Below are 18,499 nucleotides of genomic sequence, written 5' to 3' on the forward strand. Positions count from 1 at the left end.
TGATAGAAAAATATTAAACCCTCTAAAATAAACTAAACAGGGCGGGGCAGTAACTCATATACCTATGACATGGTTATAACTGCAAGGTGAGAAGCCACTCCTGAAGAGTACTTCGGCAGGAATTGGAGATGACTCCATCGGCGAGAGCAAGGGTCGCCCGCACATTATCGGGAGTTTTCCCAGGGTGCTGCCTCCTCAACACCTACCCACTCCTTGCGTCTGCCAGCATGAAATAACATAACAAACACAACCTTATTTGACGCCCCAATTTCTTGGTCCCCACTGCATGGATAACCCCCAAACCTTCCATAAAAATAGTACCCACCATGAAAACTTTTTGGCAAAATTTAAAGCAGATTGGTCAAACGACGCCAAAGTTATCTATCTATCTATCTCTCTATCTATCTATCTATCTATCTATCTATCTATCTATCTATCTATCTATCTATCTATCTATCTATCTATCTATCTATCTATCTATCTATCTATCTATCTATCTATCTATCTATCTATCTATCTATCTATCTATCTATCTATCTATCTATCTATCTATCTATCTATCTATCTATCCATCCATCCATCCATCCATCCATCCATCCATCCATCCATCCATCCATCCATCCATCCATCCATCCATCCATCCATTCATCCATCCATCCATCTAGAGGGAGAGAGAGAGAAAGAAAGGGAGTCTCTCTTCCTCTCTCTCTATATGGATAACTTATATATATATATATATATATTACCTACTGGCGGTCGCCAGTAGGTAGTTATAGTTAGGACCACGTTTCCATAGGAAAACCTCAACATTCTATTTTGAATAACTTTGGCGCCGGTCGACGAATCCTCGCGAATTTCTCAAAATAGGTGGGGCGCTACGCTCCGCTCCTACCCTGAAAGTCTCGGGGGGATCCGTCAAGCGGGGGCTGAGATAAAAGGGGGGTCCCAAAACGCGTTTTTCCCATGCATTTTTCCATAGGACCTTTAGACAGGGCTACAGCCCGAACGGCTGAACAGAATTACTAGAAATTTGGCAGAGAGGTAGTCCGTAGGTCAAGGAAGTGCCTTTTGTAGGTTTGGTGTAAATCAGTTCAGTTGATTTTGAGAAAATAGCCTTTAAATCAATATATATATCTGAGCCAGCTTACGGTACGCTTACCGTACGCTTACGGTAAGCGTACGGTGGCGTGCGCGAGCGCGATTCTGATTGGCTCTTAGATCTTAGTAAACATTCGAATCGGCCGAAACCAGGAAGCGGCGGCCGCCATTTTGTGTATTTCACTCTGAAAAAAAAGAGTGAAAACAAGGAAAGGGGGCAATGAGGAGAGTTACAGACCCCCTAACAATTGTAAGGGGGTCAAAGAAGGACAGAAAAGTACAAAAAAAACATTTATTGATTTTAAAAAAAATCACGGGGTACGCGTACGGTAAGCTCACGGTAAGCGTACGGTAAAAAAAATAAAAATAAATAAATGAAAATCAGATTTAAGAGTTTAGAAATTAGGGAGCTCTAAAAAGAGCTGTTGTGTTTATGGAGTCATTTTTTTAGTGGTACCTACAAGTAAGTACCGATGCAGAGTCTAAGGTTCAAGAGGAAGACTCTGTTCCCTTCATCATTGAAGTGCACACCATCTCCTCTATAAATGTCTTGCATGTCGTAACGCAAGTTGTTGTGGTAAATGGCACCCATACCATAGTCACGGAGGAAAGCAGAAACAGATTTGTTGACGTGCTTTCTTGCTTTGTCAATCTGTGGACAGAAATGATTGGACCAGTTCCATTTTTGCCTTTGGCATATGTTGGAAAACACAAAGGCAGTTTTAGGGAAAAGTGTAAACAGTTGTGCAAAGGTGTCCTTCATAAGCATTTCCAGACCTACCCCAGTCAAAGTGCCTAGGTCATTGCCACCACAGTGCACTATTATGAGGTCAGGGTGTTGGATTTGCATGAAGGATTTCACCAATGGCATCAATTGGTGCCACTTTAACCCTCTCTGACCAATCCATTTAATGTCTACATTTGGCAAAGCAAGGTCTCTCACCATATCTGTTTTCTCTGCAAACTTTTCACTCCAGAAGACATAGCTGTGCCCTACAATCCACACTGTGAACATCTTCAAAGGAGAACTGGATGCACTCAGGAGGTGTCTTTCAGTAGAATGGCAATATGAAAAGAAAGACAGTTTGGAAATGGAGGCATACATATTTTTTACAAAACAAAAAGAACTGATTGGCTGTTTCATACCATTCTAGAAAAAAAACTAGGCTGTATGTGAAAATTAATAGAAGCATGTTTTGTATTGGTACAAAAAAATGTGTAACCAAAGAACAGTACTATGGATTTGCAGTTAGGTTTGAAAAGTCAAGCACTCTTGCTCTGTGGAATTGAAACATTGTGTGTCGAACTTCTGACCTAACTGCACACAGCAGTGTTCCATGAGCTGTTGCTATGGTAGCAGGCAGAAGTCAAGTTGGGGGAAGGGTACTAGGCAGAAGTCAAGTTGGGGGCAGGGTACTTTTGGAAAAGGGTTGGTTTTCAACCAATAGAAATGTGTCATTACATTTGAAAAAAAGGGGGAAGCACTGAGATTTGAAACTTACATGTATATGTGTGGAAAAATAGAGGGAAAGTTTGCCATTATCTGGTTCTGCTGAGAGGAGAGAGGTGTACAGAACAGAGATCCTGGCTCTGATAATCTGCTGTTTGAGTGACACATTTCTTTCACAACTAACTAATTTTAAAGGTGAGTTTACAGTTTGAGAGGGGATGTATGTGGTAACTTAAGAAATGAATAATAGAAATGGGAATTGTTTTTGTTGTAGTTACACATGGTGGATTCATAATGTGTCAGTCTGTAAAAGAGATTTTCACTTGGCCCGAAAAAAAAAGAGCAGTAAGTGTGCTTTCAAATTGGCAAAGAAATTTCGTTTTGGCACTAATGTGAAAACATGACTGTGTGTGCATAGAAGAATTATAGGCAGAAATGTATTGCGTCTTGCTCTGGTGATTTCACAGTTGCAGTAGATGGAAAAGAGGAGCGAATTTTTGGGGGAAGAAGCAGAGGTTTAGCACACACCCATGTGCTTGCCATGTATAGTCATGCACAGTAATTAGAAGCGAGTGGGGTTTTCAGGTTTAAGTCTGTAATGCAAATACATTCAGCATCACTAAGGCTGGTTGCCCCTGCTGGAGTGTAGGCAGTCACAGAGAATACACACGGTGGTGGTCTGAAAAAAAAACAGCTTGGACATGTGCATTTAAATAAATTTAAAAAAAAAGGTTTCAGAATGTGTCAGTCTGTAAAAGTGATTTCAAAGTGTAAAAAGAGATTTTCACTTGGCCCGAAAAAAAAAGAGCAGTAAGTGTGCTTTCAAATTGGCAAAGAAATTTCGTTTTGGCACTAATGTGAAAACATGACTCTGTGTGCATAGAAGAATTATAGGCAGAAATGTATTGCGTCTTGCTCTGGTGATTTCACAGTTGCAGTAGATGGAAAAGAGGAGCGAATTTTTGGGGGAAGAAGCAGAGGTTTAGCACACACCCATGTGCTTGCCATGTATAGTCATGCACAGTAATTAGAAGCGAGTGGGGTTTTCAGGTTTAAGTCTGTAATGCAAATACATTCAGCATCACTAAGGCTGGTTGCCCCTGCTGGAGTGTAGGCAGTCACAGAGAATACACACGGTGGTGGTCTGAAAAAAAAACAGCTTGGACATGTGCATTTAAATAAATTTAAAAAAAAAGGTTTCAGAATGTGTCAGTCTGTAAAAGTGATTTCAAAGTGTAAAAAGAGATTTTCACTTGGCCCGAAAAAAAAAGAGCAGTAAGTGTGCTTTCAAATTGGCAAAGAAATTTCGTTTTGGCACTAATGTGAAAACATGACTCTGTGTGCATAGAAGAATTATAGGCAGAAATGTATTGCGTCTTGCTCTGGTGATTTCACAGTTGCAGTAGATGGAAAAGTGGAGCGAATTTTTGGGGGAAGAAGCAGAGGTTTAGCACACACCCATGTGCTTGCCATGTATAGTCATGCACAGTAATTAGAAGCGAGTGGGGTTTTCAGGTTTAAGTCTGTAATGCAAATACATTCAGCATCACTAAGGCTGGTTGCCCCTGCTGGAGTGTAGGCAGTCACAGAGAATACACACGGTGGTGGTCTGAAAAAAAAACAGCTTGGACATGTGCATTTAAATAAATTTAAAAAAAAGGTTTCAGAATGTGTCAGTCTGTAAAAGTGATTTCAAAGTGTAAAAAGAGATTTTCACTTGGCCCGAAAAAAAAAGAGCAGTAAGTGTGCTTTCAAATTGGCAAAGAAATTTCGTTTTGGCACTAATGTGAAAACATGACTCTGTGTGCATAGAAGAATTATAGGCAGAAATGTATTGCGTCTTGCTCTGCTGATTTCACAGTTGCAGTAGATGGAAAAGAGGAGCGAATTTTTGGGGGAAGAAGCAGAGGTTTAGCACACACCCATGTGCTTGCCATGTATAGTCATGCACAGTAATTAGAAGCGAGTGGGGTTTTCAGGTTTAAGTCTGTAATGCAAATACATTCAGCATCACTAAGGCTGGTTGCCCCTGCTGGAGTGTAGGCAGTCACAGAGAATACACACGGTGGTGGTCTGAAAAAAAAACAGCTTGGACATGTGCATTTAAATAAATTTAAAAAAAAGGTTTCAGAATGTGTCAGTCTGTAAAAGTGATTTCAAAGTGTAAAAAGAGATTTTCACTTGGCCGGAAAAAAAAAGAGCAGTAAGTGTGCTTTCAAATTGGCAAAGAAATTTCGTTTTGGCACTAATGTGAAAACATGACTCTGTGTGCATAGAAGAATTATAGGCAGAAATGTATTGCGTCTTGCTCTGGTGATTTCACAGTTGCAGTAGATGGAAAAGAGGAGCGAATTTTTGGGGGAAGAAGCAGAGGTTTAGCACACACCCATGTGCTTGCCATGTATAGTCATGCACAGTAATTAGAAGCGAGTGGGGTTTTCAGGTTTAAGTCTGTAATGCAAATACATTCAGCATCACTAAGGCTGGTTGCCCCTGCTGGAGTGTAGGCAGTCACAGAGAATACACACGGTGGTGGTCTGAAAAAAAAACAGCTTGGACATGTGCATTTAAATAAATTTAAAAAAAAAGGTTTCAGAATGTGTCAGTCTGTAAAAGTGATTTCAAATTGAAAAAAGAGATATACACTTGCCCCCGAAAAAAAAAGAGCAGTAAGTGTGCTTTCAAATTGGCAAAGAAATTTCGTTTTGGGACTAATGTGAAAACATGACTCTGTGTGCATAGAAGAATTATAGGCAGAAATGTATTGCGTCTTGCTCTGGTGATTTCACAGTTGCAGTAGATGGAAAAGAGGAGCGAATTTTTGGGGGAAGAAGCAGAGGTTTAGCACACACCCATGTGCTTGCCATGTATAGTCATGCACAGTAATTAGAAGCGAGTGGGGTTTTCAGGTTTAAGTCTGTAATGCAAATACATTCAGCATCACTAAGGCTGTTTGCCCCTGCTGGAGTGTAGGCAGTCACAGAGAATGCACACGGTGGTGGTCTGAAAAAAAAACAGCTTGGACATGTGCATTTAAATAAATTTAAAAAAAAAGGTTTCAGAATGTGTCAGTCTGTAAAAGTGATTTCAAAGTGTAAAAAGAGATTTTCACTTGGCCCGAAAAAAAAAGAGCAGTAAGTGTGCTTTCAAATTGGCAAAGAAATTTCGTTTTGGCACTAATGTGAAAACATGACTCTGTGTGCATAGAAGAATTATAGGCAGAAATGTATTGCGTCTTGCTCTGGTGATTTCACAGTTGCAGTAGATGGAAAAGAGGAGCGAATTTTTGGGGGAAGAAGCAGAGGTTTAGCACACACCCATGTGCTTGCCATGTATAGTCATGCACAGTAATTAGAAGCGAGTGGGGTTTTCAGGTTTAAGTCTGTAATGCAAATACATTCAGCATCACTAAGGCTGGTTGCCCCTGCTGGAGTGTAGGCAGTCACAGAGAATACACACGGTGGTGGTCTGAAAAAAAAACAGCTTGGACATGTGCATTTAAATAAATTTAAAAAAAAGGTTTCAGAATGTGTCAGTCTGTAAAAGTGATTTCAAAGTGTAAAAAGAGATTTTCACTTGGCCCGAAAAAAAAAGAGCAGTAAGTGTGCTTTCAAATTGGCAAAGAAATTTCGTTTTGGCACTAATGTGAAAACATGACTCTGTGTGCATAGAAGAATTATAGGCAGAAATGTATTGCGTCTTGCTCTGGTGATTTCACAGTTGCAGTAGATGGAAAAGAGGAGCGAATTTTTGGGGGAAGAAGCAGAGGTTTAGCACACACCCATGTGCTTGCCATGTATAGTCATGCACAGTAATTAGAAGCGAGTGGGGTTTTCAGGTTTAAGTCTGTAATGCAAATACATTCAGCATCACTAAGGCTGTTTGCCCCTGCTGGAGTGTAGGCAGTCACAGAGAATGCACACGGTGGTGGTCTGAAAAAAAAACAGCTTGGACATGTGCATTTAAATAAATTAAAAAAAAAAGGTTTCAGAATGTGTCAGTCTGTAAAAGTGATTTCAAAGTGTAAAAAGAGATTTTCACTTGGCCCGAAAAAAAAAGAGCAGTAAGTGTGCTTTCAAATTGGCAAAGAAATTTCGTTTTGGCACTAATGTGAAAACATGACTCTGTGTGCATAGAAGAATTATAGGCAGAAATGTATTGCGTCTTGCTCTGGTGATTTCACAGTTGCAGTAGATGGAAAAGAGGAGCGAATTTTTGGGGGAAGAAGCAGAGGTTTAGCACACACCCATGTGCTTGCCATGTATAGTCATGCACAGTAATTAGAAGCGAGTGGGGTTTTCAGGTTTAAGTCTGTAATGCAAATACATTCAGCATCACTAAGGCTGGTTGCCCCTGCTGGAGTGTAGGCAGTCACAGAGAATACACACGGTGGTGGTCTGAAAAAAAAACTGCTTGGACATGTGCATTTAAATAAATTTAAAAAAAAAGGTTTCAGAATGTGTCAGTCTGTAAAAGTGATTTCAAAGTGTAAAAAGAGATTTTCACTTGGCCCGAAAAAAAAAGAGCAGTAAGTGTGCTTTCAAATTGGCAAAGAAATTTCGTTTTGGCACTAATGTGAAAACATGACTCTGTGTGCATAGAAGAATTATAGGCAGAAATGTATTGCGTCTTGCTCTGGTGATTTCACAGTTGCAGTAGATGGAAAAGAGGAGCGAATTTTTGGGGGAAGAAGCAGAGGTTTAGCACACACCCATGTGCTTGCCATGTATAGTCATGCACAGTAATTAGAAGCGAGTGGGGTTTTCAGGTTTAAGTCTGTAATGCAAATACATTCAGCATCACTAAGGCTGGTTGCCCCTGCTGGAGTGTAGGCAGTCACAGAGAATACACACGGTGGTGGTCTGAAAAAAAAACAGCTTGGACATGTGCATTTAAATAAATTTAAAAAAAAAGGTTTCAGAATGTGTCAGTCTGTAAAAGTGATTTCAAAGTGTAAAAAGAGATTTTCACTTGGCCCGAAAAAAAAAGAGCAGTAAGTGTGCTTTCAAATTGGCAAAGAAATTTCGTTTTGGCACTAATGTGAAAACATGACTCTGTGTGCATAGAAGAATTATAGGCAGAAATGTATTGCGTCTTGCTCTGGTGATTTCACAGTTGCAGTAGATGGAAAAGAGGAGCGAATTTTTGGGGGAAGAAGCAGAGGTTTAGCACACACCCATGTGCTTGCCATGTATAGTCATGCACAGTAATTAGAAGCGAGTGGGGTTTTCAGGTTTAAGTCTGTAATGCAAATACATTCAGCATCACTAAGGCTGGTTGCCCCTGCTGGAGTGTAGGCAGTCACAGAGAATATACACGGTGGTGGTCTGAAAAAAAAACAGCTTGGTTTCATAATGTGACAGTTTGTTATACAGATTTTCACTTGCCCAAAAAAAAAGAGGAGTTTGTGTGCATTCAAATTGGCAAAGAAATTTCGTTTTGTGACTATTGTGAAAAGAAATGTAGTAATATATTTAAATTCAATAAAGAATTTTTTTTTTAGTTTTTTTGCAGGTATTGCTGAAGAACAGTGAACAAAATTTAAGATGCCTACAAAATCTCGAGTTCAAAAAACGCTAAAAAAAAAACTATATTTGAGGACAACTGGAGGACCAAAGTTAGTAGAAGATGCTGATGTTGGGAAAAAGAAAAAATCTTCTGGTAAGCAAAAAAGACAATTCCTAAACAAAATATTGAAAACAAACAAAAATGTACAAAATGTCTGTTCTCGGAAAAATGTAACAAAACCTACAGAACAGCAAAAAATTGAGGATTTAGTTAATGCAAATATACCTTCTGCAATTGAAAAGTTTAACATAAACAGAAAAACAGCATTTAAAGAGATACGTAGAAAAATGTTTCAGAGAAGAGTTATGTCCAATTTGATAAAGGATATAAAGAAATATAAGCAAAAGGCTAAATATTATAAGAGAAAAAAAGAAATTGAAGCCATTGCAGCAAAGGCATTAGAATTAAAAAGGAAACTATTCATATTAATTTTGAATAGGATGCGTACATTAGATAAAATGGTTAATGTACTGAAATCACAAAGCAAAAGCAAAAGAGTAGTGAACAGAACAAATTTTTGTAAAGTGTTTTTAGGAAAGTGGATGCATAGCTCAAGTAGTGAACCTTTTTTTAATGAAGAGAGCTATTTTCAAAGTAATAGTTTGCTGCATGCAGTTGACACCAGAGGTCGTTCATACGAAGTAAAAAATGGTTGCATAATGGAGAAGGAGATAATGGTTCCAAGAGATGAGGTACAAGTGATGGCAGATGAGGCAATGGGGAGACGTCCTAAAGCCCCAGTGTACACTTGGAATTGTAGTAGTATTTGCACTGTGCGTCAGGAATCTATTGACAGATTTCGAGAGTTTCTAAGAGAATATAGTAAAAAAAGTGTAAAACAAAAGATTAAGGTGCTTCAAAGTCTGGATCCATGCAGAGTGAGAGAGAATACTGGTTTGCAGGGTCATTCTCTTGCTTGTCTATCTAGAAAAGTGTGCAATAGTGTTTTCCATCATTTTAGGATGCTGGCTGTTCATCATACTGAAATGAGAAAGTTTGTGAGACGGTTGTATTTTGCCAAAAGTCCAGCAATAAAGTTAAATGAATTGAATAGGGCTCTGTTCCGAGGAACGGTATCAGATGTAGAGAAGGTTGTTGATGAAATTCAGTTTTGTTACTTTGGTCCTGAACAAAACAGTGCAGAGAAGGACACAGTAAATGAGGCAGAAGTGGAAGAGAATGTAGAACCTTGTGTAAGTAAGACATTTAATGATCACATAACAAAATTTGCAATAGTCTCTAATGAAAGACCAAATGTTACTTGTATTTGTTGCCGCAGAACTCATTATAGAAAACAAACTAGGAATGTTGATCTCTACAGAAAGAGTGAAAATGAAGATAATTATAAGTGGATGGATTTTGCAACATATATATTTCTTGAAAATTGTTTTGAATTGGGTGAAGATCAGCGTATTTGTAAATACTGCTACAACAAGTTAGAGGAAAATAGAATGCCGACCAGAGCTGTACATAATAATTTAGAATTGGATGCTATTCCTGCTGAACTTTCTGAATTAAATACATATGAGTCTATACTCATTCAATGTGTTCATCCGTTCCAGACCATAGTACGTATGGAGCCCAAAACTGGTAAATTACCTCCTTCAGATTTAGTGAGAGGTTTAAAAGGTAGAGTGGTGTATTTGCCCTTGGATTTGAAAAAAAATATGGAAACTATTGATGCGGATACTTTGGAAACTGAACCATTAATTATTCTGGTTAATGGTGTACCTACAAAGAATAAGAAGATTTGGCAGGAGCTGGTAGATGTGCGGAAAGTACAAAGAGCAAATTTGTATTTGAAAAAAAATAACAAATGGTATGAATCAATTTATATAGTAGAAGAAGAAGAAGAAGAAGATTTACAAGGAGATACAGAAACACCAAGTGGACAAATTGAAAAAGTGGACAAGTCAAAGGAAGAAGAAATTTATGAACATTTTAGCATACATCCTCTCCATTCGAAAGAAGTTATGGGAGACAATATTGATCTCTTTCAGATGAAGAAAGCAAAAGGAAATCCCGTGAGTGTATGGGAGGAGAGCTTGGAAGCTCGATGTTTTCCCCAGCTGTTTCCTAAAGGAAAAGGAGGACGATACGATGAACGTCCGGAACAGATTCCAGCTTCTGAGTATCGGACTACAAGACTATATGCTGAAGATCCCAGATTTCGACAAAGTATCCCTTATTTGTTCCATCTTTTATTTGAAAGCGACTTGTCTGCACTGTCTTATGCAGTAAATCACATTTTAAAAAGTGGAGTACATTTACAAAATGTGTCTGCTAAGGATTTTATGGAGAAAGTGCAGCACCGAGATGATCATTTGGAAACACAACTGATCAATCTGATGGCTTGTCAGCGTGGGACAAATGAATATTGGTACCGACGCCATGGTGAACTAAAATGCATGTTACGCAATTTAGGAACACCAACATGGTTCCTTACCCTAAGCTGCGCCGAGTACGCTTGGGATGATTTACTGGATTTTCTACGAGAGGCCAATTCAAACATTGAAAACATCGAATACAAGACAGCAGGAGAACTGTGCTCATTGGATCCGGTTAATGTTTGCAGATATTTCAATCATAGATTTGAGGCTATGATGTCCTTCATCTGCAATAAAAAAAATCCACCCCTTGGAGAAGTAGTGGATTTCTTTTGGAGAAAAGAGTACCAGGCAAGAGGTGCTCCTCATATTCATATGCTGCTGTGGATCAAGGATGCCCCAAAGTTTGGAACAGATACTGATGAAGCAGTGTTATCTTACATTGAAGAATATGCAACATGTGCTATACCTAAAAGCACAGAAGAGTACAAGTTAAAGGAGCAAGTTCTACGTTTCCAAAGTCATCGGTGTGGAAAATACTGTCGACGGAAATACAAGAGCAAAGAAAAATACTACACTAAATGTCGATTTGGATTTCCTAGACCTGTTCTTACAAATGGAAGAGTCAACAGTTTTATGTCAGCTGTGAGACATACTATCACAAGAAAATCACCTAAGAATACCTACAACCTTAAAAGAAAAGAAGAATCAAAAAATATAAATGACTACAACCCAGTCATTTTATCCATGTGGAACGCTAACATGGATATACAGTATGTTGCTGACAATTCCATTGCTGTTGCTCGATATGTAACGTCTTACATTACGAAATCAGAAAAAACAGAATTGAAGGAAATGTGGGAAGAGATTTCTCACGAGAAGACTGTCAGTAAGAAGCTGTACAGTTTCAGTTTGAAGATGTTATCGCATCGAGAAATTGGATCCTACGAATGTTCAGATAGATTATCTTCTGCAAGTCTCTACTCGAAGTCAAGAAGAATAATTTGGGCAAGTTTAGGCCTTGCAGCAATGAGAAATCGGGTACTGAAATCTGTTGGAGAAATTGAATATTTGGCACAGTACGAACCTGAAAGTACAGATATATTGAAAACAAACATGTTGGACACATATTATCCCAAGAGAAGTCATCATCTGGAGAACATGTGTCTCTATGAAGTGCTGCAGAACTACATTTATTCACGGAAAGCTGCAGAAGACATCAATAATGGAAAATATAAAGTCGTTGGTGAAGAAGGATGTTTGGTGAAGCAAACCAAAGGAAGTTTGATAAATCACCGGAAGCTGAGTTGCGACACTACCGACAAGAAAGAATTTTACTACTTGGCTCTTTTACAGTTGTTTAAACCATGGCGTTCAGAGGATGAACTACTGGGAGAATTCCAGAGCTATGAAGATTCTTTTAATGCTTGCAAAGACAGCATACAATGCAGTACATTCTCAACTTATCTGCAAATGTTAAATGAAGAAATTGAACAGGAAACTACAATTGCAGCAGAAATTGCTAGAGACAGTTCTCAGGACAGCCAAAGTTCAGGAACATACAGTCAAGATCCCCTAGGACAACCAATCGTTGAAAATGAAGCATCAATAGCCATGAATGAAGTGGAAACGGCTATGAATCAAGCTCAAGAAGAATTTATAGACTTAGAAAATTTGGAAAGACAACTGAATCAAGAGCAGCAACAAATTTATGAAGAGATCAAAAACAAAATTGAACACGGATTTCTACATGAAAAAAAAGAGTGCTCATGCACATCATTTCATCCAATCAGGATGTATGTAAGCGGACAAGCTGGCACTGGAAAAAGTTTCCTAATTAAAGTCATCAGAAGCTACCTAAAGCAAAAAACAGATTCTACTTTGTCTTGTGTGGTTACTGCTCCAACTGGGTTAGCAGCATATAACATAAAAGGAATCACCTTACATCGTTTGCTAATGTTACCAGTGGAGCATGAGAACAAAATACAATTCAACAAGCTAACTGGAGAAGCATGCTTGGAAGTTTCAAGAGTATTGAAGAAGATGCAAGTTCTCATTATTGATGAGGTGAGCATGGTATCAAACTTAATGCTTGCCTTTGTGCATTTAAGAATGCAGCAAATTTTGAAGACAGACTATGACGTGTTATTTGGTGGAAAACACGTCATCGTTTTTGGGGATCTTTTGCAACTTACTCCGGTTAAAGGACAACCAGTGTTTAATACTGTGACACATGAAGACACGAAGAAGTCATTGGGAAGCATCGGTAATACAAATATTTGGTCCTTCTTTGAGTACAAGGAACTTACAACTAATATGAGGCAAGCAAACGATGAAGAATATGGAAGTATTCTGAAAGATATCAGGATTGGACTACTCACAGAAGCTGGCAAAAAAGCATTACAGACTCGGCTGCTACATAATTTATTTCCAAAGGAAGAAATAGTTGCAGAGAAGATATACAAGAACATTGCAGAAAACAAAAGTGTCATCTGCTTAATGCCAACTCTACGTGAATGCTCAATATTCAATGAGGAGCTTTTGAAATTGGAAAAGGAAGAGATCATGAAATTGGAAGCAGTGGACAAAATTGAGGATGGAAGAATTACTGTCACAGTAACAGGCAAACTGAAAAATAAATTGGACTCACTAGAGAAGAACATCTCCAAAACAGCAGGATTAGAAAAAAATCTATATGTTTGCATGAACTGTAGAGTGTTTTTAAGGAGAAATTTGGATGTTGAAAAAGGCTTAGTAAATGGAGCGATGGGAAGAGTTGTGGGTTTTATTAATTATCAGAAAAAAGATGGAATTGAATGGTTAAAAATAAAATTTGATCAGATAGAGGAAGTTAAAGACATTTGTCGTTGTTCAGTTCGTTTCATGCTTGTGAAAGACTTATATGTACGTAGGAAGCAGTTTCCGTTTTCTCTAGCATATGCTGTAACTATTCACAAGTCTCAAGGATTGACTGTAGATTGTGCATTTGTGAACATTGGATCTAGTGTGTTCAAAGAAGGTATGGCATATGTTGCTTTGTCACGAGTCAAAACATTATCAGGTTTATTCATGATAGACTTCGATGACTCAAAAGTTAGTGCTGATACAAACTGTGTAAAGGAGTATAATAGATTAAGAAGAAGCTATGCTCCTCATTTAGGTCAGTATCCTGTGTTGGAGAAACGTGTAGTTTCTCGTAAAAGGAGAAATGAGAATATCTGTAATGAAGATGTAGAGAAGAGGAAAAAAAAGAGGAGTGATGTAATTGCAAGCAAAAAGAATAAGGAAAATGAAGAACAGGTTGTAGGATGTCATTTTGAAAATAGCTCTGGTGTCAACTGCTACGCAAATGTAGTGCTGAATGTTGCTTTTTATCTGGAAAGTTTGCAAGAGCAGATAATAATAAATCAGGGAAAAAGATTCTGTTCAGAGCTCAGTCTCCTTTTTCAAAAGCTGAGTAAAGATAAAACTCAAATAGAAAGTGCTACTGATATTAGAAAACTTTTAGATGTATGTTCAGGACGAACACAGTTTTCTCAAAATGAACAGCAAGATGCTCACGAATTTTTGATGTATTTTCTTCAGGTAGTGGAAGAAGAAGGAGTTCCCATTGACATTTTTTTTGGTCTCTCTTATAAATGGGAACATAGTTGTGATAATTGTTATAATATAAGTGGTTCTATTGTTGATAATGAAAGGTTTATTTATTTGACATTGCCAGAGAGTAAAACAGTCACTTTTGCAAACTTAGTTAAAGATGCTAATCATAGCATGAAATGTGGTGAGTGTAATTCTGACATGTTATCAACATTAATTTTAAGGGAATACGGACAGTATGTAATTTTAATGATGCAACGATGTAGAGCTGATGGATCAAAATTGGATACTTTAATAAAGAAGTTTACAGGACAGCAATTATCAATTTCAGGAAAAACTTTTGTAACTGTTGCAATAATTTTCCATGATGGACCTACTGTTACTTCTGGACATTACACAGTTTATCTAAAATGTGAAAAAGGATGGACACTGTGTAATGATTCCCAATTGATTTTCAAACAACGTTTGCCTTTTGATTTAGCAAATTCCTATCTAATCTTCCTGAAACCTAAATTTTAGAGAGACTTGGCAAGATCTGGACAAAATAATTTTACCATTTTACAGGATTACCATTGCAATTTTGTAGAAAAAAGATTTTTAAAATTATCATTTGGCCTAAAGGAAAGATAACCAATTGTAATGTGGACTTTTTAAATTTTTAATGCAATTTTGAAAAACCAATAATTTAGAGATTATCGGTAACTTCTGCACATTTTAAATTTTGGAATGTTATTGGACTGCCACTGGAAATTTTTTCAAAAATAATTTCAAAAATTACTATTTGGCCATGTGGAAAAGTAAGCAATTCTATTGTGGACTAAATAAATTATTCGAAAAATTTTCGTGAACCAAAATGTTACAGAGAATCGGTGAGATCTGGACAGATTAAACTTTAGAATTTTAATGGTTTTCCCTTGGAAATTTATTCCAGGGAAAGAATAAAAAATACTATTTGGCCTAAAGGAAATAAAATCAGATGTATTTTGGAGTTATTTGAGATATATTATTGTGAATGTACTTCTGAAACAAAAATATCAGACGGTATTTTAAAGAAAAAAGTATTGTTTTTAGATGACATTTTTTAAGAATAATATGCATTTCTGTAATGATAAGTTTAAGTGAGAAGAGATTCTGGGCTTTTTTAATACAATCTTTGAGATTGTTATTTTTTTTTGCCCGCTGTAAAATGATGAATGCAATTGCTTTCACAATTTATAGTGAAATGCAATATATTCTGAAAACAGCAAAAATAAGGCAAAAATATTTTTTGGGAAAAAATGTAAATATGTGTACTGTATTATAAAATGTTTTAAAAATATTAATACTTTTTTCTTTTTTTTCAGATCGATATAGAAAATTTTCGTAAACTACAACCATTTTAAAAACTATTTTTTAAAAAAACAAATGAATAAATATTTTTTTCAGTGAGTATGGTAAGTCAATAGTAATAATTGTAGTCTTTCAAGGACCTTGTAATGTGAAAAATGATTTTTAGTGTTTTTTTTAAAAAATAAAAAAAAAGGTACGCTTACCGTACGCGTACGGTAAAAAAAAAAAGTTTTTTAAAAAAAATGTAAAAAAAAGATGAAAGATAAGGTTGGCTCTTAAAAGAACCGTTGTGTTCATGCAGGGACAGAGGAAAGGAACCATGGGAAAATCATTCAAAGCTACAAATGTGCTGATCTATTTTGTTATTCACTAGGGAAACACTGGTCTCCCTATAACAAATTAGAGCTTTACAAAATGTGCAATGAATATCAACCTTCCGAAATCGAGGGTTCATTTCCAGAGGGCCAGCAAAAGGAGATTCTCCCCCCACAGATGAAGGGCTCACCTGAGCTGCAGAAGAAGGAGTAAGCTCTGCAGGTGATGGTCCAGGCTGAGCTGCTGTGGATGTACTGGCTCGTCTTTCTGAAGAGTTACCTCCAAAAAGTTGAGCATGTGTCCTTTTGTGTACATCCTTGAGGTGCCTCATCATGGTGTGATTCCCAAAGGAATACTTCCTGTCAGGATTACCTCTAGAAAGTACACGCTGACACAGCTTGCAAGTAACTAAGGGTGCATTCACCTTTTGCTGGCCTTCTGGAAAAGTAAAATAATCCCAAACATAAGAAGGTTTTACTTTCCTCGCTCTCTGCCTCAAGACAGTGCTGCTGGTGCTAGCCTCACTCTCAGAAGAGCTCTGCTGTTCTGCCATCGTATCCCAAAGACAAACCAGCTCCTTCTCCCAAGGGATCACAAGCAGAAATGAGGGGAATGGGTGTGGTGTAGGAGAGTTCTAGAACTGAAAGTAGTTTCAACCAATCAAAAGTTGTGTTTCAAGATCACATGACCTACCGTACGCTTACGGTACGCTTACGGTGCGCTTACGGCAAAAAGTACGCGTGCGCGTAAAAAAGACACGCGCTTGCGCACATGCGCATAACAGTCATTTCCCGGCACTTCCGCGTAACGTGCGCGTGTTGCGTAAGCGCGCACGCGTCCCACGCGCAGTACGCGCGGCTACGCAAAGTGCGTAACTATACGCAAGCAGCGTAGATAGATTACGGACGTTGCGTAAACCGTACGCTTACCGTGAGCTTACGGTACGCGTACTATAAAAAAAAAAAAAAAAAATCTGGAAATAAATTTTACATGTTTATTTTAAAAAATATATATAAAAAAAATATTTAAGGATTTTAAAAATTAAAGCATAGTCTTTATAAAAGATAAGAAAATTAAAATAAAAATATGTTTGAAAAAAATGAAGAATATAAAAAAAAAATAGCATTTAAAAAACCTTGCAAATTCACTGAAAAAACCATGGGTTTCACACACGTTATAGTTAGGAATTAGCATTTAAAAAACCTTGCAAATTCAATGAAAAAACCATGGGTTTCACACACGTTATAGTTAGGAATTAGCATTTAAAAAACCTTAGAAATTCACTGAAAAAACCATAGGTTTCACACACGTTATAGTTAGGAATTAGCATTTAAAAAACCTTAGAAATTCAGTGAAAAAACCATAGGTTTCACACATGTTATAGTTAGCTGGACATTTTACTCGTAAAAAACCAATGAAATTGCCCCGTTATAGTTAGTTCAGCTAACTATAACTCGCCCGCCCGCAATGCACTGCTGATGACGTCACATATTACATCACTCATGACATGGTCAGTGACATCACTCATGACATCACTGATGACATCTCAAATGACATCACTGATGACATCACTGATGACATCATCCTTGTGATAGAGTGGCAGACCTCCTCTCACCTTAATATAAGCTTTGATACACACATTCAAAAATAGAGACTAAAAATTTCAAAACAATGGACATACCAATACCAGTTACAACAACCTCTTCAGTAATTCTAAGATCCACATACACATCCACTCATTCACCAACAGTCCTATACAGTCACTCATACATGTACTCACTCATCATATGTACTCATACATCTATACATCCTGTTACACAATGCCACTCATCCATAGAGTTACTCACACACATAGTCACTCATGCTAATAAAGAATCAAACATACATTTACTTGCATATACAGTTATACACACACCACCACACTTACTTCTACGGAAACTTACACATACTTAGTCTTTTAAACAATCACTTATAGAAACACATACTTATTCATACAGGAACTCTTTCAATCTCTCACTTTCACATATACTCACATATATACACCAATAGTCACATATACTAGTTTAAAACGTATGTAGTTACTCCTGAAGACACTATTGAGACAGTCATTCACTCACTAACACACCCATACACACACTCATCCACCCATACAGTCCTGCACACATGCTGTGTTCAACACATACAAACAGTGAGTCACTCATTAATGCACCGATGCACTACGTAATACCCCCCACCGAACCATGCAGACACTCAGACTGATACTCAAAAAAACAACTAATAACCTAAATAGGCACCCATGTAGCTACTCACCAACCCATGCAGCCACTTATACACAAAGTGAGAGACTGATACAGATATTTACATATTTAAACATTATTCACTAAGCCATGTATTCACTATGATACACTTAATCAGTCAGTTACACAATCAATTTTTCAAAAACAAATCATCCATTTAGACACTTATATACCCATTTATTCTTCCATCGACCATGAGATATACATATATAAAACATATTTAATTTTCAGAATAACACACATTCACTAGATGATGTCATCAGTGATGTCATCAGTGATGTCATTTGAGATGTCATCAGTGATGTCATGAGTGATGTCACTGACCATGTCATGAGTGATGTAATATGTGACGTCATCAGCAGTGCATTGCGGGCGCGCGAGTTATAGTTAGCTGAACTAACTATAACGGGGCAATTTCATTGGTTTTTTACGAGTAAAATGTCCAGCTAACTATAACATGTGTGAAACCTATGGTTTTTTCACTGAATTTCTAAGGTTTTTTAAATGCTAATTCCTAA

At 37.4% G+C, this 18,499-nt stretch overlaps 1 protein-coding gene across 1 annotated transcript; it reads left to right on the plus strand.

Annotated features, from left to right (window-relative positions):
• Positions 1-2,633: 2,633 nt before the first annotated feature.
• On the plus strand, positions 2,634-16,632 carry LOC146835004 (uncharacterized). Its single transcript, XM_085600165.1, has 2 exons — positions 2,634-2,743; positions 8,052-16,632. The coding sequence occupies exon 2, from the start codon at positions 8,095-8,097 to the stop codon at positions 14,557-14,559; it is 6,465 nt and encodes a 2,154-aa protein (XP_085456291.1). The 5' UTR covers positions 2,634-2,743; positions 8,052-8,094; the 3' UTR covers positions 14,560-16,632.
• Positions 16,633-18,499: the final 1,867 nt, after the last annotated feature.

This window comes from Triturus cristatus, chromosome 4_2 (assembly GCF_964204655.1).
Source record: "Triturus cristatus chromosome 4_2, aTriCri1.1, whole genome shotgun sequence".
In the NCBI taxonomy this organism is placed as follows: Eukaryota; Metazoa; Chordata; class Amphibia; order Caudata; family Salamandridae; genus Triturus; species Triturus cristatus.

Coding starts and splice junctions, on each gene's coding strand:
- LOC146835004 (XM_085600165.1), top strand. CDS start 8,095: ATGCCTACAAAATCTCGAGTTCAAAAAACGCTAAAAAAAAAACTATAT.